General features: G+C 37.6%; 1 protein-coding gene across 2 annotated transcripts; it reads right to left on the reverse strand.

The window, feature by feature from the left end:
* Positions 1-215: 215 nt before the first annotated feature.
* LOC121424781 (transcription termination factor 2-like) lies at positions 216-23,779 on the reverse strand. 2 transcript variants are annotated; one of them, XM_041620557.1, is made up of 21 exons: positions 23,645-23,779; positions 19,385-19,496; positions 18,746-18,829; positions 18,387-18,447; positions 16,536-17,760; positions 15,731-16,005; positions 15,055-15,202; positions 14,637-14,804; positions 13,202-13,301; positions 12,686-12,825; positions 11,944-12,036; positions 10,176-10,441; positions 8,436-8,641; positions 7,985-8,052; positions 7,659-7,747; positions 7,404-7,495; positions 6,040-6,274; positions 5,272-5,421; positions 4,532-4,836; positions 4,034-4,192; positions 216-448 (listed from the first exon to the last, which is right to left on the reverse strand). In XM_041620557.1, the coding sequence occupies exons 1-21, from the start codon at positions 23,670-23,672 to the stop codon at positions 385-387; spliced, it is 4,068 nt and encodes a 1,355-aa protein (XP_041476491.1). In that variant the 5' UTR covers positions 23,673-23,779; the 3' UTR covers positions 216-384. The 2 variants fall into 2 exon arrangements, with proteins under 2 accessions (XP_041476491.1, XP_041476490.1); XM_041620556.1 differs by having other exon boundaries at positions 10,176-10,450.
* Positions 23,780-23,788: the final 9 nt, after the last annotated feature.

Here is a 23,788-nt window from a genome sequence, read left to right on the forward strand (position 1 = left end):
AAACACCATACAATTGAAAGCACATCCATATAAAGTTTACATAGAAGCTCCTCTTCATTTTTAATTAAGAATGAAATTAAGAATCCAAGAACATATTCTTATGCACCGTGCATGTTATTTGTATTTCATTAATATGAAGTTATGCAATATGCAACATATTTGTAAAGCACAGTGATTTGTGTTTGTTATCAAAATACTTCTATCATTATTATCATTGGATAATCATCCAATTTATCTATCGTTCAATTAATATGCAAATAAAAAGATTTCCCCCACAATAGAAACTTGAATATCTTTCTTGTCTGATGGTCATGTAGGATTAACAGGGTGAAGGGTCAGTCAAATTAAAGGTCATCTGGGTGAAGGGTTACTCTTTCCATGTAGCTATTGGACACCAAACAGGAATTTCAGATCAGCTAGACTGAGTTTCTCCTTCTTACTTTTAGACCTGGAGTGAGGGAAGGAAATGAAAGAGAAATTAAAAACAGAAGAGAGAAAGAAAAGTTTTACTCAGCATGAACAAAGTTATACTTTAAAAACAGTTCATGATGTGTTTTTTTCTTCAAATTTCAGCAGATATATCATCTTTAGACTTCCATAGGTATGCATTTAAAAACAAATTTGTACAATATTAATGAAAACCAATTCCTGCTTTGACAAATGGTATTGCACTGGTTCAAAAGTTGTTGTTTTTTCATTTCAAATGGTTACTTAAGGGTAAAGTTTGAATACTCATATGGCAAGCCGTTTGTACCATAAAGGCGATAAACCGAGTTTATCGCCGATAAACTCAGTTTTTCACCAATGAACTCAGTTTTTCGGCGATAAACTCAGTTTATCAAGTGATAAACTGAGTTTATCGCGAGAAACTCTGTTTATCGTCGAAAAACTTAGTTTATCGCCGATAAACAGAGTTTTTCTTGATAAACTAAGTTTATCGGCGAAAAACTAAGTTTATCGCCCACTACATGGCCGATAAACAGAGTTTTTTGCGATAAACTAAGTTTTTCACTTGATAAACAGAGTTTATCACTTGATAAACTTAGTTTTTCGATAAACTCATCCCGCTCACTAGAAAGCCTGTGCCTAGCCCGGTAGGTAATTTTGGTGGCATGCAATAAAAGCACATCTAATGCGCAGGGGGGGGGGTGTGCGGTAGTTTCAGCCTGTGTTAATTGATTGGGGAGTGGAAACTAGTGCAATCGGTTTCATGTACAGGAAATTCCATGTGTGCGATAAAAACAAAACATGCATGCATTTTAATTGTGACAGTTAGATATGACTTGTATTACAATTTATAATGTGTTTGTCTTTTTTTTCCCTAATTTGGCATATTTTTAACTTTCACTTTATTTTACTGGCAATTTATTTTAATGGACATTATCAAGACCAACCTACAGTTGCAATTTCATAACAATTCAAGTATTAAACGTTAATTTTCAGCATATTTTGGGCATTTTGTAACGGAAAATGGGTTCACGTTAAGTTAACATTTTTGATAAAGCGCACTGATATCTTGGATGAATTTTATGAGAATTGTGTTGAATATAATTGTTATTGTGTAAGTAGAACCAGTATGCAACATTATGAAACTTATTTGACTGAATTTGACCCATAATTGTGGAACTTATGAATATTTTTGTAAAAGGTGTCTTTTGCGTTAAATAAAAAAATGGTGTCCTCTCAAGACATAAAGTCACCAGCAGTGAATTAAATTGATAAATATGTGCCAAAACTCAGCTTATGTAATTTTCAAAATGGTAGTTAGTGATTAAAACAGTGATTATTCACCTTAAACAAGACCGGGGGAGGGGGGTAGTGATTCAGCCCTCCCCCCTCAACATTTTCCCAGGCTGAATCAGCCTCCCATTCTTATTAGGCGTCGAATTTGCCCAGTCTTTTTATGGTTTATCTTTGTATATGTTGGTAATTTTATGATTTAGATATTATTTTGCCTAAAAATATTTCCATGTGCTATCGCAGGATATCATTGCACATGATTTATGAGGGCTCATTTTTTTGCAGAGGCTCTTATTTTTCTCTTTCTTTTAGAACCATGCATATTCAGATTTTATAGAAAAGCTAATCAAGAGTACATACATACATTTACCAGAACATAATTGATGTTGGTTTAATAGTGCAAAGTCTCAAGTCTGTAACTTTAGGCAATTATGCATACCTGTTAAATTTTCTTCACCGTCCCGCGCCGAAAGCAATAGCGCCCATTCGATAAACTGAGTTTTTCGCTTGATAAACCGAGTTTATCAAAAAACTTAGTTTATCAAGTGATAAACTGAGTTTATTGAAATAACTCTGTTTATCGCTGAAAAACTCGGTTTATCGCCGATAAAAAGAGTTTATCTCAATAAACTCAGTTTATCACTTGATAAACTTAGTTTATCGAGAAAAACTCTGTTTATCGGCGATAAACTTAGTTTTTCGACGATAAACAGAATTTCTCGCGATAAACTCAGTTTATCACTTGATTAACTGAGTTTATCGGTGAAAAACTGAGTTTATCAGTGAAAAACGGAGTTTGTACCTTTATGGTACAAAAGGCTTGCCATATACTCAGGCCTAAATTCACAAAGGTGGTTGAGCCCATGGTTTATGCAGATTTTCTGTAAAAATTATGCTTATTTACCGCATATATCAAAAATTGTCCATGCTAATGTGCGCTTTTGTCACAATGCACCAAATTGATGCCCGTTGCCATGGTTTGTTATGCTATTTTGTTTATGAGTCCACTCTTCAACAGTGGACAAATTAATTTAAAATAGTGGACTCACGAATAAATGCCTATTGTCTTGGATAACCATGACATTAGACATCAATTTGGCGCAATGTGACGAAAATGTGCATCAGCATTGGAAATTTTTTAACATACACGGTAAATAAGCGTAATCTATACAGGAAATCTTAATAAACCATGGGTTCAATTGATGTTTTTAAAAACAAGTTATTGAAATGAAACTCTACCTATGTAAATACCATGTGTGGGCTCAAATAGGGACAGTGATTTTCCGTTTCAAAAAATTGCCTTTTCCGTTTCAGAAAATTTCAAATTCCGTTTCAGCACGTCAGAAAACAGAAATTCCGTTTCCCCATAGACTTTGTACACACAGAAAAGTGACAATTCCGTTTCCACATTGAATAGCAAAATTACACGTACACTCGTACTAGTCAAACTTTGTATCTGCTACTGTACCAACAACACAATAGAATCCGTTCTAATCGGATCTATGCGGGTGTAAATATAATTTTTACAAAGACATTTAGCATGCATACTGTACATCCTCACCTTTCACATCATTAGCATTATTTCACGGTGAAATGATTTTTCATCGATAATTTGGGGGGTTTTTTGACATCGTTATCATCAGTCAACGGCTTTTGCCAATCTGCCATCTTGGATTTTAAGACAACGATATTGTGCTGTTACATCTTCAAACGTAGAGGGCAGCAACACATGACAATGCATAGTTGGAACGATATGTGTACAGTGCAGTGAAGACCAACCAGGCCAGGCCGGCCGGCCGGCCGGGTACGGGCGTGGGGTACTGTACAATCGAGTGTGCTGATGTCGGATGCAGTCATGATTTGTGAATTGTCATGATTGTAGCGAAGGGAGATCGTGTTTTCTAGGGTTTTGTGGCCATTTAATGTTCTCATTTTGTTGTGATTTTGGAGTAATTTCTGTTGCTATTCTGTGTATTTTGAGGGAAAATACGTTTTCCGTGATTTTCCGTTTGAAATGCCACTTTCCGTTTCAAAAAGCCTTTTCCGTGAATTCCGTCCGTTTTCCGCAATTGCGGAAAATCACTGTCCCTACTCAAAACATCACATCCTTAGTTGTTTTTTTTCTTTTGAAATTTTATTATATAAAACCTGAATCACTGCATTATGTTAAATTATCACCTTAGTAACAAAGTGACATATGAATGACCCAGGCCAAATGTATTTTAATTGCCTATAGACATCGTCCAGATTTATTAAGTGTGATAGAAGAGTATTGAATATCATTATCACATACCCTGTCAGAACATCATGGGCAAGCTGCGTTTTCTTTTTCTGTAGCTGAAGAATTCTCTCCTCGATTGTGTCGGAACAGACAAACTTGTGAATGTGAACATTCCTAGTTTGCCCTACTCTATAGATCCTATCACAGGCTTGGTCCTCTAGGGCTGGGTTCCTACTCAAACAAAAAACATTAAAATAAACAAACTTTGCTAATGAAAGACCAACTCACATTGTTTGAATATAACCTGGAGGAGAGAATCTAATAAATACATCTGGATCCTCTACAGATGGGCTCAAAGATGTTTATGTGATTTTCAGGGATACCAGTTAGTTTTGTTTCATGAGCTTAGAAATTAGCCTCAACTGGGAATTTAAGTATACATCGTGGTTAATCTTTTTCAAACCCCAATAGTCCTTTCTACCCATTTCTAACAAATTTACAACCTACAAACAGAAGAAATCAACAGATTAAAGAAAGTGATTCATTAAGTTAGCAAAAACATTTTCTCACCAGTGCATATCAAGAAGGAAGAGATTATTACCCCCGATGAGGTTCAACCCAACTCCACCAGCCCTCAACGACACCAGCATGACCTCACGACCCCTGGGGTTATTATTAAAGTCCTCCAATGCCTCATCCCTTTTCTTGGGTGGGATATCACCACGGATACTCCAGTACTCAAAGCCTGCCCTCTTGAGGTGGCTTGCGACCACATCAAGCATTTGAGTCCATTGGGATACCAGGACGCTCTTCATGGGGCGGTCGGAAGGGCCCTCAGCGCGGATCTCCTTCAGACGATTGATGACTATATTGATCTGTAACAAAATGAACAAAGTACACATACTTCATGCTATTTGTTATAGAATAAATTTAACACAATAAATATTCATAACAAACATTAAATAATATCAGTAATCAGTTGTCTTAAGGAGAGCGTAACTAAACACATGGAAGAAGCAAATTGAGAAAAGTGGAAGAGATGGGTAGAGGATAGTGGATGCACTGAATAAAAAAAATGGAATTAGTGGGTGGAGGTAATGTATTGAAAATGTCCATTATATTTGAGTAGGGAGCCAGATCACCATAGTCAAGGTAGATTGACCCTGATCAGACTGCTGAGCTACAAGGACCTAGCAAAAAATATCTTGGTTGGGCTTGGTCAAGTTAATTTGTTTGGTGGGAGAACCTAGTGTAGCCACAGTATTACACGAAGCAAAACACATTATTTTTATCATCATGTTGTAACTGACCTTTGTACTTGAGAAACTGGGTTCATACAAGGTTGTCTTAGGCTTGACCTCACCAGACCCAGGTTCACTTTCACCAAGACCCATCTCCTTCATCTGGCTGACCAGATCAAGCTCGATACCGTCCGTCTCGCAAGACTCTTGGTCCGGGAGCTGCAACAGAAAAAGTGGCAAGTTAGATCAGGGGCCCGTCTTACAAAGAGTTGCAATTGATCTGGGTCCCGCAATACAAAGGTTAGCAATTAATTGTACACTTGATTTTCACAACCGATTGTGTGTTGTAGTCAATGGAATCAATGTTACGGGCCCCTGATCAATCACAACTATGGATGGCCAGCAACGTCAACATCTGTTATGCATGTTTGTTCAAAATATTTCTATCTATGATGTATATTCATGCATTCATTGTTTTCTTGAAAATTCACTGTGCTTCTCTTTGTTTACAAAGGACATTGTGCAAATTCCCTGTAGAAAAATTCAGGACACTGATGGATTTCCATAGAATTACGATTGATTGGATCAATCGTGGCTCTTTGTAAGACGGGGCCCAGATCAAGATGTCCTTTCTTTTTATATCTAAAGTAAAATTGAAAAGAACTCAATTACCATACATTCCATTCAAATCCTTCCCAGACTACCTATTTTATATTTTTCACAATAGCCATTTATCACACAGCTGTTGCGTAAGCTGTACTGTCAAAGAAAAATACCTTCTGCTTTCAAAGTGACCGAAAGGTTTGAAAAAAAGTCCCCAATAATAAAAATACTTACCTCTTTGAGCAAACTGAGATGACCACAGCACTGTCTCAAGCGAAGTAAGATGACCAGGATGTATGATGCGGACACCTTGCCTCCAGGAGCTGCTCCGGCTGCCTGATCCATCACCTGACTTGCAACACCACCATTAGCACCGACGGAGGCCGGGGAGGGGCGCACTGGTATGGTGGGAGCTGCCCCGCCCTGCCCCTTACCCTCATGCCAGTTGATATAGGCCTTGACGGTGGATCTGGGGTTGGCAAGGTGGATAGAAAGAAGAGTGAGAGTGTACTGCAATTTTAATCAGAGATGGAAAAAATATGAGAGAAACATATTTGCAATACAGGGAAAGGGTCAAGCATGGCCTCTAGAATACATTTTGCAAGCCTTGACCTTTGCATCAGGTCAAGTTATATGTACAAAGTATATGGACGAATGTTTTCTCCAGTGGTCTCATTACTTTGAACTTCATACTGGATATAAGATCATTTTAATAAGGTTTGGAAAAAATCCATGAAAAGCTACAAATTATGAAATCTAATGGTAAATATGCAAGATCGTCTATGGTCCTTTCATAAAGAGTTACAACTATTGTACCTTTGTCATTACGGCAACTACCATGGTGACATGGCTCAGGAGCCAATCACAATCAAGGTTTGATGGTAGTTACCATGGCAAATTGACTTCACTCTTTACGAAACATGCCCCTAATATTGCCCAGAAAATAATCGGTCTTGAATTACCCCAATTGAAACCCTGTACAACGAGAGATTACTAGCTAAAGTTCAGGCTATCTTAAAAGATCCATCTCACCCTCTACACTGCTATTATAACTTCAATAGATCCGGTGTTCGCCTCTGTGTCTCCCATACTAACAGAGTACGTTTTAGGCAGTCATTCCTCCCCAATTCTCAACATGTGTTTAATAGTACAGTTATCAGAGTGAATGGGAATTGCACTCAGCTTACTTTGGAAAGGTACTTAACCCGCCCCCTTTAATACTCCTTTACCTTTAATCTGCCTTCCTTGTAATACTCGTTCCACCCCCACCCTCCGTATTCGGGCTGGAGATGGAATCACAACCAATAATACTTGAATAATTAATTTATCTGCAATTGTACTTCTTCTCTTATATATGAAATAACGTATACGGCATTTTGTTTTGTGTATGCAATCCCACGGTATTGTAAGTCTATTCATTCTGTGAATGTGCATATGTATTTGTAATTTTGTAAACCCGATGTGAAAGAAATTTCCTACACAAGGACAATAAATACATTCAATTCAATTCTATTGAACTTATGATTTCCTGTGAATTCTGGTGTAGCTACATGTATATACAGGGTATAAAAGGTTTCAGTAGCAAATGGGTGCATTACCTTGACTGCGTGAATAACTGGTCATAAATCTTCCTCTCTTCACCCGATAGGGATATCGAATGACTTTGAATTTTTTTCTGGGGTAGAGAAACCTACAGGACAAATCAAAGAAGTCAAGCATTATATAGTAAATCAATAACAAATGTTACATTAAAATTAGCTCTCAGCAAAAGTGAACAACAACAAGTTTTTAGTAGCTTATAACAAGAACCATCCATTGATAACAAGTTTCATTACGCAGGTCTAATTACTCACGATTGGATTTCCATGTTTTGTCTTTTGGTCCTTGGTTCTTCGTAAAAGTAAACTCTTGACCAGCGTATGAAGTCTCTCGGATTTGGCCTCTGTAATATAAAACAAAAACATGCATATCTTGAATCAAGTGCACTGCAGCAAAGATATTTCTTTGATAAAAAAAAATCATATATGTTTACCAGCCATTGTTTCATACGTGTCATCATGCATCTCTCCACCATTTTCCATCCATCTATCCACCAATCCATCCATCCATCTACCCATCCATCCATCTTCCCATCCACCCATCCATCCATCCATCCATCCATCAATCTATCAGTACTTACTTGGTCCTGCATTTTCTACCTGTCTTTTCCACACCTGATATTCATCGAATGGAGTACATCTAAGAAACCTACACAATGAAAACAAATAAGGCATTAATATATTTCATGTTCTGAATACAAATTAATTAATGTGACATAATTTTTCATGATTAGGAATTTAGAATGTATATAACTATGATTACACAAAAATGTGTATTATGAAGAAAAAAATGGGGCAATGACATAAATTCACTTAAATAGCATATCCATGCTCATAATGCATACAACAGTTTGATCAAAATAATGAAAAACTTGACATTTCCATAACTGTTTTTTTCATCCAATTTTTATGAAATTCCAGGGTTTTGCTAATTTAATTAAGTCAATTCAAATAAAGACTACTTCCACAAGCCACCATTTTATACTCTATGTTTCATATCAAAACTCAGAAATTATTTTGGAAGAACCATACCTGAGGAGAGAGAACATATCAAGGATGTTGTTCTGAATGGGTGTGCCTGTCACAGCCCATCGTGCTCGGGCCCTCAGCCGACAGATCGCGATGGCTGTCTGACTCTTATGATTCTTGATGTTGTGAGCTTCGTCTAAGATAATGCGATCCCAGAAGATCCTCAGGAGAGCTGGTTGATTTTTGCCAGCAGTCGATACTTCATCATCCTATTAAAAAAAAGAAGAAGAAAAGGACACATCATATTTTATCCATAGCAACCCTGGGTAGGCAAGGTCTTGTGTCTCATATTTTAAGAGATTTTCTTCTTCTTTTTATCAAGTGATGTTGTGTCTGAATGTTTCTCTATCTCAATAAATGAAGCCACCTTGCCATATCAATGGAATATGTGATTTGAAACAGAGATGCGGCACCCATTTTTATCGCTGTCCCAAACATCTAATTTTTAGATATACTGTAAGGTTTCTAATATACTGTAGATCATCCGATTGGAAGACATGGCAGCCATTTGTTTTTCACTGTGCTGAACAATTAACTTTTAGATATTCTTACTTACTTAAAATACATACTGAAAGTTTTCAACAAGTTTGCAATCTTTCATGACAAATTTGAGATAACTAATAAGCAGCTTGCATTTAGAAAGGCAAATTACAGACTAAAATATTTTGCCTCTAATACCAATGCATTTTAATTAATATTTACATTGTCTGTTGAAGCTCTTACCTTTACTGGCTCTACTCCCTTTAAAACCAATGTGCCGTACAACTCAAAGCCTGAAAAAGCCTAAATTGGAAGTTACTACTGCCTGAAATTAGGCAAAAAGTGGATTGCATCTGGCCGTCTCACCTGCATCAGGCGATTCAACATAGCAGCATCGCTGACTTTGAAAACTACTATAACTCGCACAAGATGTTTAGTGATACTTGGTTACTCTTATTTCCACGTTTTATGAACTAGACCAATACACTTACAGAGATAGGATGGTAATTCAACAAATACCCCCAATGTGGCCAAAATTCATCGACCTCACATGACCTTTGACCTTGATCATGTGACCTAAAACTTGCACAGGATATTCAGTGATACTTGATCACTCTTATGTCCAAGTTTCAAAAGTCAGATCAATAAACTTGCAAAGTTATGATGGTAATTCAACAGATACCCCCATTATGGCAAAAGTTCATTGACCTTTGACCTTGGTCATGTGACCTAAAATGCGCACAGGATGTTCAGTGATACCTGATTACTCTTATGTCCAAGTTTTATGAACTAGACCAACATACTTTCAAAGTTATGATGGTAATTCAACAAATACCCCCAATTCGGCCAAAGTTCACTGACCCTAAATGACCTTTGACCTTGATCATGTGACCTGAAACTTGCACAGGATGTTCAGTGATACTTGATTACTATTATATCCAAGTTTTATGAATCAGATCCAAAAACTTTTAAAGTTTTGATTGTAATTCAACAGATACCCCCAAATTGGCCAAAGTTCATTGACCCTAAATGACCTTTGACCTTGGTCATGTGACATGAAACTCATGCAGGATGTTTGGTGATACATGATTGACCTTATGTCCAAGTTTAATGAACTAGGTCCATATACTTTCTAAGTTATGATGTCATTTCAAAAACTTAACCTCAGGTTAAGATTTGATGTTGACGACGCCGCCGTCGCCGTCGGAAAAGCGGCGCCTATAGTCTCACTCTGCTATGCAGGTGAGTATCTCTGGCTCTTACCTTTACTGGTTCAACTCCCTTGTCATCTTTCAGTAACGATTTCAGATCACTGCTCACAAGGTTGTACGTGGTAAAGACCATGTCATGTTTGGCTAGTTTCTCTGGCCTTCTCTCACGGTTTGGTCCATGGTATAGATAGATATTCAGCTGACCAGGCTTGCAGCGGCGCTCGACTTCCTTGGCCCATTGGTGCATGAGGGATGCTGGACATATCACCAAAGTGCAAGAGGATTGGATGAAGTCCTCATCCTTTTCACTAGATTTCACAGTTTTTTCTGAAAGCATAAAAGACAGAGGACAATAAATATAAATACTGTAATAAGCACAAGTAAAAAGAGAGGGAGAAGAATGTTGAAAGATACAGACATATCACCAAAGACAAAGGAGAATTAGAAGGAGACTGAAGAAAGGGGAAAAGAAGACGAAGTAGAAAAGTAGAAGGAGAATTGGCAAATAAGAGAAAAGAGAAAGCAGAAGAAATCAAGAAAATAATGAAAGAATAAAAAGCAGAACAAATAAAAGAGGCAAAAGGAGTAGAGAAAATAGATAAAAAAGAGAAAACAAGTGGAATGCCTCTGGCCGTCTCACCTGCATCACGCGGTTTAATATAGCAGCAGTGCTGACTTTGAATACTACTCTAACTCACACAAGATGTTCAGTGATACATGGTTACTCTTATGTCCACTTTTTATGAACTAGACCAATAAACTTACAGAGATATGATGGTTATTCAACAAAAAACCCCAACATGGCCAAAGTTCATTGACCTTACATGACCTTTGACCTTGATCATGTGACCTGAAACTCGAACAGGATGTTCAGTGATACTTGATTACTCTTATGTACAAGTTTCATGAATCAGATCCATTAACTTTCAAAGTTATGATGGTAATTCAACAGATACACCCAATTCGGCCAAAGTTCATTGACCTTTGACCTTGGTCATGTGAACTGAAACGCGCACAGGATGTTCAGTGATACTTGATTACTCTAATGTCCAAGTTTAATGAACTAGACCAATAAACTTTCAAAGTTATGATGGTAATTCAACAGATACCCCCGATTCGGCAAAAGTTCATTGACCCTAAATGACCTTTGACCTTTATCATGAGACCTGAAACTTGCACAAAATTTTCAGTGATGCTTGATTACTATTGTGTCCAAGTTTCATGAATCAGATCCATAAACTTTCAAAGATATGATGGGAATTCAACAGATATCCCCAATTCGGCCAAAGTTCATTGACCCTAAATGACCTTTGACCTTGGTCATGTGACGTGAAACTCATGTAGGATGTTCAGTGATACTTGATTAACCTAATGTCCAAGTTTCATGAACTAGGTCCATATATTTTCTAAGTTATGATGACATTTCAAAAACTTAACCTCAGGTTAAGATTTCGATGTTGATTCCTCCAACATGGTCTAAGTTCATTGACCCTAAATGACCTTTGACCTTGGTCATGTGACATGAAACTCTAATAGGATGTTCAGTAATACTTGATTAACCTTATGGCCAAGTTTTATTAACTAGGTCCATATACTTTCTAAGTTATGACGTCATTTCAAAAACTTAACCTCAGGTTAAGATTTGATGTTGACGCCGCCGCCGCCGCCGCCGCCACCGCCGCCGTCGCCGTCGGAAAAGCGGCGCCTATAGTCTCACTTTGCTTCGCAGGTGAGACAAAAAGGATAAAAAGAAGAAAAATAAGAGAGGGAGAAAACAAGGAGGAAAAGAAAAAGGATAAGGAGGGGGTGGGGAAAACTACCTGATTCTTTCTGTGCTTTTCTTGCTGCTTCTTGTTTCTTCTTGAGTACAAGTGAAATCATGGTTAGCGTTTTACCAAGTCCCATGTCATCGGCTGGAAAGAAAACAAAATATATCCTGCATCTTCAAATGGTAGTAGAGTCTTTGGAGAAGGTAATAGTAATTGTGAATAATCCTTTTCAATTCTTATATTTGTGACAAGTGCTAAGATGGATGTATAAGAGCTTGAATATCAAAATTACAGAGTTGAATGATAATAGTATCATAATATCTACAAATGAATAGCGCCATTCATAAAATAGTAGTTTGATAATTTTATATAATTCTGCCCATTCTTGTAACTTGCTTGAATAGTCTTACACCATGATAACATCATTCATACTCAATGTAATATACTTTTAGAGGGTGGTGCAGAACATAGTTGACAAAGTTACCAAATGACTTTAAGGCAAAGTATGATGTATCTTTGATAAGAATATTATTTTCAATGCCAAATGATGCAATATGCATAGGAAAAACACATTTAGATTTTTTTCTTATGCCATAAGATACAAGAATGTCTTCATTTTAATTTTACTCACAAATACAATTTCACCAGAATCATTACATGAATCATGAAAGTTTTGAATCAGTCATCACCAGACCCAACTCACACACAAAACAAAATGAAAATAAAAGGGACTATTTACATTGGCAATTGGTAATTGTATAAAATATTTCATTTAAATATATCATTTGCTTACCCAGGATGCCCCCACATGGGTGATGTTCCTCTCTCCATGACAACCAAGCGAGGGCGTACTTCTGATGAGGCATGAGAGTGACTCGAAGGTGGCTTGGGTCATCAGCCTCAGTGTCTTCAGCTGGGCAAGATTCTAAAGCTCTGAGGCAAAGAAATACAAGAAATAAGAAAAAATGAGACTAGAAAGAGATGTCCTTAGATCAAATATAGTATTCCCAGTGAGCAATAATTTTGAAAGAAAGTCTGAGTGATTACTATAAAAAAAATCAATTGTTACATATCTGGCAAAACATAACACTTGGTGGTAATTTTTTATTTGAAATTCATTCTGTTATTGCTACCTCAGAAGTCATTACTATCTTAATTGCATTCTTTCACACAAAAGCGGGTACACATAAGAATTTTTTTTCTTTGCCATGTAGAATATCAGAACTTCTTGACAGAATGACTACCAGATATGCTCAAGTGTCAAGTGACACCTATTATGAAAATGAATGTTTATATCAATGATTCTTACTTATGGAGCTTTTCAATGGAATCTCTGATGGTAGTGTTGACTTGTTGTTGTCTTGAGAAAGTCATTCGACCACCATATAGTTGCTGCATCTGAGGATTGGCTGTAAAAAACAGTGATACAAAAATGAGAAAATATTTATATCCAAGTTTACAGCGTCCACTGGAAGTCCTTAAAGTATTTAAAACAAAAAATATAATGACAAACTCTAAATATCATAAACATAAAACAATGCTATCATTGTTAGTTGTAACTAATACTACTACTACTTCTTCCTTCTCCTCCTCTTCTTTGCCTTTGTCATCTTTCTCTTCTCCTTTGTCTTCTACTACTTCTATTACTACTACTACTAATATATCAACAACAACTACTACTCTACTACTACTACTTCGCATCCTCATCCTCCAGCTCCTTCTAATACTACTACTACTACTTCTAGTACTCTACTACTACTACCACCACTACTACTACTACTACTACTACTACTACTACTACTACTATTACTACTACTACTTCTACTACTACTACTACTACTACTACTACTACTACTACTACTACTACTACTACAAACTACTACTACTACTACTCCTACCAGTACTACTACAACTACTACTACTACTACTACTACTACTACTACTGCTACTACAGTTACAACTACTACTACTACTTCTACCACCACTACTACTACTACTACTACTACTAATACTACTACTACTTCTACTACTTCTACTAGTACTACTACTACTATTACTCCTACTACTTATAAAACTAATTCTTATACTTATACTACTCCAAATGAAAGAATGAACATTAAAGGTCAAATCCACCTCAGAAAAATGTTGATTGGAATCAATAGAGAAAAATCAGACAAGCACAATGCTGAAAATTTCATCAAAATTCGATGTAAAAAAAGTTATGACTTTTCAAAGTTTTGCTTATTTTTAGCAAAATAGTAATATGAACGTGCCAGTTACATCCAAATGAGAGATTTGATGATGTCACTCACTCACTATTTCTTTTGTTTTTTATTGTTTGAATTATACAATATTTCAATTTTTACGATTTTGGCGATTAGGACCTCCTTGCCTGTAAAATGTAAAAATAATGGAATTCCACGTGATCAGGGAGGAATGAAACTTCATGTCACATGAAAATGACGAGAAAATAAAAATATTTCACATTTCATATAATAGAATACAAAAGAACTAGTGAGTGAGAGATGTCATCAGTTCCTCATTTGCATACCGACAGAGATGTGCATATAACTGTTTTGTGAAATGAAGCGAAACTTCAAAATGCCATAACATTCTTATTTTACATCCGATTTTGATGAAATTTTCAGTGTTATGCTTGTTGATTTTTTTTAAATCTTTTTATTCAAATCAAGTTTTTGTTGGGGTGGACTTGTCCTTTAAGAATGGTTGTTGATCACACCCACCAGCATACTGATATGGAAGATACATTGTTTGTGCTTGCTGGTAATATTGCTGCGTCCCTGCATGGTTCGCAGGCAGTATTGGCTGGAAATGTTGCTTGATGGTTGTCTGTTGTAAGTTACCACCAACCACTGAGTGGCTACCACTTTTATGAGGAGCAGGAGTAACACCTGTAAGATAGAACAACAAAAGTACTATTCTTAAGAGGAGTCAAATTGAAGATGATCTACAATACCTCCAGTAACTTATAAGCAAGGTGGGAGCAAAATAATTTATTGAAATTGCAATATAGAGCCATCCGATATATTTACACCTATTTTGCACAAGAGTAACTGATACCATGAAAATATAATCTTGCATAAAAAATAATTTCACTATAAAGTTATAGGTGAGGAAGTTGTCTCTAAACTCATAGCTTACCTGTTGTTGATAGGGTGAGCTGTGAAGGCTTGTAGTTCTTGGCTGCTATGTCCAATTTGCGGATAGCCATCTCTAAATCAGCACAGGTTTGTTTGATCCTTTGACCCTTATCAGGGAGACTTGACAGAGGGACCTTCTCCATCAGATCCTACAAAATGATCAAAATATAGTTTATATTTCCTTGCATATCACATTAGAGTTGCTTGGCTGAAGCCATGGTGACTAGGCTACACTAGGAGACTTTTGAAACACTACTAGACACTAAATGAGCATATATTATGATCATGATTACCATCATTAGGAAGCATATCTGCTGTCTTAACTGACTATTGTTAAGACAAGTCCCATTGTTCCAACCCGACCAATGAAAGAAATCTTACTTGTCACAAATTTTATAATCTGAAATATACTGCATATTTTGATAACCCCCTCCAAAGCCCCCCCCCCCCTGTTGCTAAATTTTAGACAAATGAATTATATTTATTTATTCCTTAACTATACTATTTTATATTCTATGATTATTTTATCATCTCTCTCATGGACTCCATTCCTTTTTATTCTAAATACATGTAATTAAACTCAATACAGACATTTAATGAAAAGGGATTAGAGCTAATGATCAATAAGATGAAGGGACATAAATATCTATCCAAAAACAAAATCCAACTCTAACGACCTTCTGTCGCTGCAACTGTCTCTCATAGGCTTGCCTCTGAGCAAGCAAAGCTTTGGGGTATGCTGCTGCAGCAGATGATATCCCAGACTGGTTTGGGTCACCTTTCACTGAGGATACCTGAGGCACAACATGCACTGTTTGGTTGTGAGGAGCTGGAAGAGGGGCACCAGTCTTTTCTTGTTGATGCTTTGGATGAGTGGAGGATGGAGCACTTGTAGAAGTATTTGGTTTTGTCTCATTGTTCTTTTCATTAGATTGTACTCCTTTGTCACCATCTGTGAGGAACAGATAAATTGAAATGAAAGCATATACTTCCCTGTTATGAACAATATTGGTATTGATACATTTTGTAATTTTTGTCAGATCTTAAATATGATTGAAATTTCCAAATATTTTCCATCAACTTGATTAATCATGAATTTGTAATCAGCTTTCATCTAAATTCATAAACACAAAACAAAACAAAGTATAAAAAACATAACAGGTGGGCATTCATGAAAAATAACATGTTAAGATGGGTATCCTTTGTTCAGACACTTGACAAGATAAAAAAAAAACATCACAAACATCACATAGCAAAAATAATTATGAAGGTCTGTTGTAATAATGTCTAGCATTAAACAATTAATTCATAAAATATTGCTTGCAAAATGCTTGAAAAATCACTGGCTTGTCCAGACAAAGCACTTGTCCAGTAATCTCAACTGGAAATATAGAAAATGAATTTGTTGTAATGTATAAATAGCAAAATCTCAACCAAACACACATTTAGATGGTTTAATGTTAAAAGTAATGTGCAACTTACTGCCTGGAGCATCAATCTTCATTTTGCGCATAAGTCTCTCTCTCAATCCAAGACTAGGATCCACTGGAGAACGGCGATCGTCCTCTTTACTCCGAGCTTTTGTGGCACCAGCAGCTGATTTATTCTCAGTGTGATCTTTGGATATCACCTTAGGTGTGTCTTCCAGGATGATACAGTCATCATCATCCGTTTCATCCTTGCTTACTTCTTCTTCATCACTGCTGATATCATCATAGAGGGCGCTGCTGTTCCTCCATGACATATTCATACTGTCATTTTGCCGCACCTTGTCAAATCTTGAGGTCAACTTGTCTTTTGTTCCTGCTTGTTGGCTACCCTGTTGTCTGTCTTTGCTTGCAGCTTGATGATACTTCTTTTGTTGTTGCGTCTCTTCTGCAGCAACTGCTTCCAGATTGGATTTAACAATCTTCGGTCTGGCATCATTGAAAGTGGCTGATTGAGATCTCATCTTGTGGTTGCCATCTTTGTGTGATTGACTAGGAACTTGCGATTGCTCCTTGTTTGCAGAATACCGAAGATGATCTTTCTCCTTGGCAGCCACTTCTGAGGACCTCTCTCCTCGTGCTTGCAGATTCTCATGATTTTTCCTATCATCCCCCTGAGACAATTTCTCTACAGGATTAATTTCAGAACCAGGTCGTCTGTCTTGACTATCCCCTTCACTCCTACTTCTGTGAGATGAACTCTTCAAAGAACTTTGATCTGATGCACCACTGCCTCCATGACCAAGTTTCTGCTCCATCCGATCTTGTTTCTTATCTCCTCCATAAGCCTTCCCTCCTGAGAAAACATCTCTATCTGAGTCTGAGCTAGTCCTCCTCGGTTCATTACCACCTCTTTCCAACTCTGATCTCTTGGCTCTGTCCCCACTACTGTTTCTTCCCCTTTCTCTATCAATCCCATCTTTAGATGATGGCTGCCTCCTGGAGTCGTACTCTCTACTCCCAATCTTTGCAGCTTGCATCTGTTTGGTGATATCATCCATATCTCTCTGTTTACTGGAATGCTTATTATTCTTTGACTCGGCACTGTTGTTCTTGCCTGTCTGGGTTTCATCTCTCCCTGACAATGGCTGTGTGGTAGACTTCAGTAATGTGTCTGGTTTCTCCACAACACCGCTCTCACTAGAATGCTTGAGGCTATCAGAAGATAGAGAGGACATCCCATTCACATCACCAAGTGGCCTGCGGTTGGCTTGACGGACCTGGGTGAAAACATCACATTTAAAGGTAATTCCATTTGTGGTCACCACCATGTAAGAAATACTAACAGGTTCCAATGAAATGACAACTATTGTTTGAATGTGCTAAATGATTCCGGTAGAAAGTGAGTGAATACTCATTGATAAGCAAAATAAGCAAGGTATTTTCTTTATGGATTGGTCTTATATTCAACATATACTCCCATGCTTGCATATTTGTGTTAACAATTTCAATCACTTCTTTTGGATTGCTTAGTTTCTACTAGATTGCAGTTTGGCATGTCATAATTTATCATGGTGATCAGATAAAAAGTCACCTTTTAAATTATTACAAATGGTCTTGTACTTTGTCACATATTCATTGCCAATTTTGCCAAATATATAATAACAAAAAGTGGTATAATACTAAAATTAACAGCAACACAACAAAGAAAAAAATTAGAACTTGAGGACCTAAAGACCTGCATGATTATTTCCCTGTCTGTCTATTTCCCAATTCAGTATAAACAAAACAATGGGGATCACAAAATAATTGAAAGCGTGCCAAGTAATCAAAAGACAGTTGGCATTATTTTTTTTGTAGACAGGACCAATACTCTGTCAACCAAATCTCATCTAATCATGCTTACCACCACATAGCCACACCATCCTTTGCCCTCATGCTTGGATTTTGTACATCGATAGTACTGCCTAATGAGACAAACAACATAGAAAAGCATCGTCAAAACAAAGTCAGGCAAGTTAGTTCAAGAAATATACATATCGCTTGAAATCAGATTCACTAGATAATGTCTTCACAAAATTGAAAATATGTTACAATTTCACTGTGTCATTCTCTTTATGGAGTTCTTAATATCTTCATTGAAATCTCTCTCTGATTTATTCTAAATTCTATCACACCCCACTTTGAGTAAGCGTAGACTACCAAAACCTAAAAGCTAAATAAAAAGAGATGAATTTGAAAAAAAAAGAAAAGGAAAGAGCTTACCTCATTTCTCCATTAGCTTTGGATCCATATCCTTGCAGTTCGACTAGTACGTCAGCATGTTTGAGGCAAAATGATGGTGGCAGACTGGAGTTTAAAAATAAAAGGTTAGGTTCATCACTTTCACAAGCAGTTTAGCATCTCTTGAAGACCATGGGAGGCATGACAAGGAGGAGGGAGAGGAAATGAATTTAAAAAAGGAAGAAATAAGGACATAGAAAGGAGAGAAAGGAGTTGTGGATCTACATGTGTACTAGACCCCTATCATATCATTGGGAAATAAAATGACACCACTAGGTCTATGAATAATACAGCCCCTGTATATGACTGCTATTAGAAGGCTTTAGAGAGATGTATGAAAAATGAATACCTGTAAATATTTTGATGCACTCAAAATACTGTTAATGGTAAGGTAAAGATAAGATTAAAAAAATACATTTAATCATTTTCAATTACCTGCACATACTCATTCATGAAATAGATATATTAAACCCTATACAGTTGTACATGTATCATGTTATTTGGGATTTCAATAATGTATTAATGTGCTTTTTTATTATGAAATGCTCAATTATATGATATTTTAAATGTACTTTGGCAATATTTTACTTCAAATTGTACATGTAGGGCGTATATATCTACCTTGTTTCCTGCACAAAATTGCACTTCTGTTCAGATGTGGATCCACAGATGTAAAAACTTTTCCCCTTTCTTGGTCCTTCACTGACACCAGTTTTAAGGAAGCACAATTCTCCTAAAATTAAAGATATACCTTAAAAATTAATATCATGGCTTTACATTGTTGCAACCTACAGGCACAATCATCAAAACATGAGCAGTTCCACTGGAAAATAAGCTTAGTCCCACAATTTACTCTCTTAACATTAATATTGATCTTGTAAATCCAACCTATTAATCCATGATATATGACTGCAGTCTTCAAGGTTCTAACAGGTTGACTTGGAATTCTGCCGGATACATTTTTCATACCAGTAGTGCAGAACGTAACCAGAGCACACAATCTAAAACTTTTTATGAAAAGATCAAGACTAGATGTTCAGAGCAATTTCTTTACTCAACGAGTTGCATGAGATTGGAACAATCTACCTCAAGGAATTGCAGAGGCAAAGTCATTGCAAAGTTTTACAAGTTTGCTTGACAAATTTTGGTGGAATGAGAGATTTAGATACCGCTAATTCCAGATGCACATTCAAGTTAAAATTAGCTATTAGCAATCAATCGTGACGTAAAGACCGGATATCTTTAAGACTCAAGAGAAATCCTATTTATCCATATCCTGATGCGATGACTGATGACATGATGTGATAATTCCAAGTACTGGTATGCTCTGCCATGAAAATGAAAATCTATCATTGGATTAGTATTCAGTCTGTCCAAAGCATGATGATGGAGATTGACCTCCTCCAATAAAAAAAAATTCAAAAGAATTGAATGATAAAGAAATTAAAAAAAAAATTCCCAGAACAGCTGAGTCAGTTAGTGACAGAGGTGCTGGTCCTCTGTCACTTGATAAATTAACCCCAAAAACTTCATCCAGCAAACCACCCGGCAGACCAGAGGAAATAGTAGCAAGTTCCAGCCTTCCTTGCTGATTTTCTCCCTCCGCTGCTTTCGGAGATCAGCCCTATGAAGGCAATAGCATCCAAAATAAATAGTCATCAAAGGTCCAGCAGTAGAGACATCAGTGTTCATGCAGTTAAATTATGGTTATATGCAGGTTCTGAGCATGTATCAGTAGATTTCAATCGACACATATGAAGTTTATAGATAAAAAATAAGGTCTTAAGAAGCAGGCAGTCTTTGATAGAAACAGGTGGATCAGATACAGGAGGAAGAAGCACAACACAAGTGAACAGAGTAGGGTTTGTTGAGTTATAAGGGGAGATCACAGCTGGGTAGTTTTTCAGAAATTCATTGAGTAAGGAAATAAATTCAACACGAATTGAGTTGAAATGGGGACATGTGGCTATAAAGTGTTCAACTGTTTCGTCTGCACTATGACAGTGCTGGCAAGTCGAGTCAGCTGTCTTAGCAATCTTGTTCAGTCTAGTTTGAAGAAGGTAAGTGGAAGATAGAAGCTGTGCTCTCACTGTTAAGGCCTTTCTAATCAAGGAGGATGGAGGGTTTCTTGGGTAGAGGTCCTTGACTTCCATAGGCAGATTACCTACCCAGACTGAAAGACTAGATTTCAAAGGGATGGTTTGCTCTAGTTCCTCATTCACATTTCTCCTCACTGCTATGTTGATGCTGCGTTTCCACTTGTTGTATTGAGGAGGGTCTGTAATTAGATCAGCAAGTGGCGGGAGATGATATTTGGCCAGAGTATCAGCAAACATCCGGATGGTTGGAGTTGTTATCTCTGCGGCATGAAGGAAGACTCTAAACTCAAACCGACAGCGATCGATGGAAAGAAGTAATCCTAGGAGGAGGAGGAGTCTGTCCAATTCTATTTGAGTAGACACTGGAATCAAGTCTGTGAGAAGATAGACAATTTCATCAGCTGCAGAGATTGGTACTCCAAGGATCCTTTTGAATAGTTGAAGTTGTGTTTTGTTCAGTTTCTTTAGCATTGCCTTGGTGAACTTCAGAGTAGCACAGCCATAGAGCATACGTGGGATGCAGTAAGATGTCCATAGGCGGGCAGTCACTAAAGGCACAAGACCCTCCGAGTATGCACCTGCTCCTACCATTGCATAGAAGGTGTTCAGACCTCTTGTAGCGATCATATCAGATTGGTCTGATTTTGTACTGGTCTTGAGAATACCTAGATGGGTGTGTGAGTCTGTCCGCAAGATTGCATCATTTGCTACCTTCCAACTATCCTGGTTACTGGCTTTGCGCGGATTGGTGACCACAATAGCACTCTTAGATGGGTTGATGCGGTAATGCCAACAAGAAGCATATTGGAAGGTCACTTCAAGCATTTGTTGTAATTCTGATGGGGAGTTGCTTAGGAGAGTGATGTCATCGGCCAGTGCAATCACACCTGCGTATTCCGAGCGTATGAAGGCGCCGAGCCGAAGTGACTTTAGATGTTTTATGAGGCCATCTACGAATACGGTATATAAGGTGGGAGAGAGGATACCACCCTGCCTGACCCCTTGAGTGATAGGAAAGGGATCTGACACATCTCCATCCCAGAGAACATGGCTTTCCATCCTTGAGTGTAAATCTTGTATGAGATGAACAAGGGAGATGCTAACCCCAATGGACTGCAGCTTATCCATTAAGCCATCATGCCACACACGATCGAACGCTTTCTCCGCGTCAAGATAAGCGGTGTATGTCGGAAGTCTGGATGCAGTATTGAGTTCCAGAATCAGTTCAAGGCACAGAGATGTTAACATGCATGAGAAGCCTTTCCGAAATCCAAACTGGAGCTCATCGGGTGTGTTGGCAATGTGGAGTTGACGATCCAAGGCAGGTTTTACACAGAGTTCAAGCAGTTTGCCAAGGGTGGAAGTCAGGGTTATGCCACGATAATTTTTTGGATCCTCTGTATCCTTACCTTTCCCTTTGTGAAAGGGTAGTATCAGACCTTGTTTGAGATTTTCAGGCCAGTGCGAGTGACGCAAGAAAGCATTGTATACTAGAAGGAGGAGCCTCACAGCTACTGGTCCAAGATGCTTTATATGTTCACTAGTGATGTTATCTATACCGGCTGCTCTTCCAGTCTGAAGTTGATGTATTGCACCTGTGAGATCTTCAAATGATAATGTGATATGTGGCGGAGAGTCAAGGTGAGGTGATGAGATTAAGTGCGTACTGATGACTCCATAGTAAGCCGATTTTGTAGGTTCCGGATCCGTACAGCGTCTGCTAATCAAAAGGGATGCTCATAAATACAGCTTCTTTCCTCGAACTACGAAGGATTGGAATGAGTTAAACATCGACACAACATTGATAACCTCATTGGACTCTTTTAAATCCAAACTCTCTCAAAAACCCAGCAAGTGACCTGCTTACTTGGTGGTCTCACACATCAATAAAGTTGGCGGAGTACAGCAAGTCTGCATATGCCGAATAACCCAAGACAAGACAAGACAAGAGATTGTCCTTGTTTATGGGGACAGTTTTTTTTCACTTACCCCTGCGGAACATTACGGGTATTGAGAGTGCTAAAAGAAGAAACAGTGACCCCATTTCCTCCCAGTACATTGTCTATTTTTCATGACTTGCCATCTTCCAATAATCTTGTTATGAAACCTAATATGTTTATATTAACTAGCACACTCAAATGATGTCGGCACTTGATTTTCATGTGTGGAGAAATCTTTGAAAACTGTGACAGTCCCTGTAAACTGGGACGATCCCAATTTTCTGACCAGCTAGCGCCTCTGAGAAATGTCAGAAATGAAGTTGTATCCCTTTACATGATTTAGAGTTAGAATAGATCTTAAATTAGAAATAGATCTAGATATCTCTGGGCGAAAGTTTGAGGTTTTTGGGTAGCATGTGTTGATGAATGCAATAGAATCCCTGGCTCCGATTTCATATTTAAACAAGAATTCATCAAAAAATGAGAAAAATACTGAAAAGACTCGCTCGATGTTCACGCCGCCATCTTCTTATTTCATAATCTTAATCCTATTTCTTTCCCTGGAACGTTAACGACACGCGCATCCGTAACTAATTTAGGCTGAAAAACAACCGCTTCACATACGTACTATACTATCATTCATTATTCATTAGTACTGAGTTACCCCCCCCCCCCCCCAGACTCGTCCGCCACATCCGCCGACCGACTGTGTGGAGAGAGTTTAAAGCCCCTAACAGTGTTATAAACGAGTGGGACTACGTAAAAATAGACCGGGATAGAGATATAGAGACAGGATCAAAGCGTTGATTAAAATTCATCAAAAGATATTTGTTTTATCTCACCATGTGATTTGCATGCAATTTGTTCCATTGTGCATGAATTCCCATTAAATTCACGTCGGAATCGTTAATTATCTGCTCTCTCCTTGCACAAATTTTGAAAAATCCCCGGCAGACAAACAGCGTCTCAAGAGGGCAGCAAACATG

Source organism: Lytechinus variegatus, chromosome 12, assembly GCF_018143015.1.
Source record: "Lytechinus variegatus isolate NC3 chromosome 12, Lvar_3.0, whole genome shotgun sequence".
Taxonomy (NCBI): Eukaryota; Metazoa; Echinodermata; class Echinoidea; order Temnopleuroida; family Toxopneustidae; genus Lytechinus; species Lytechinus variegatus.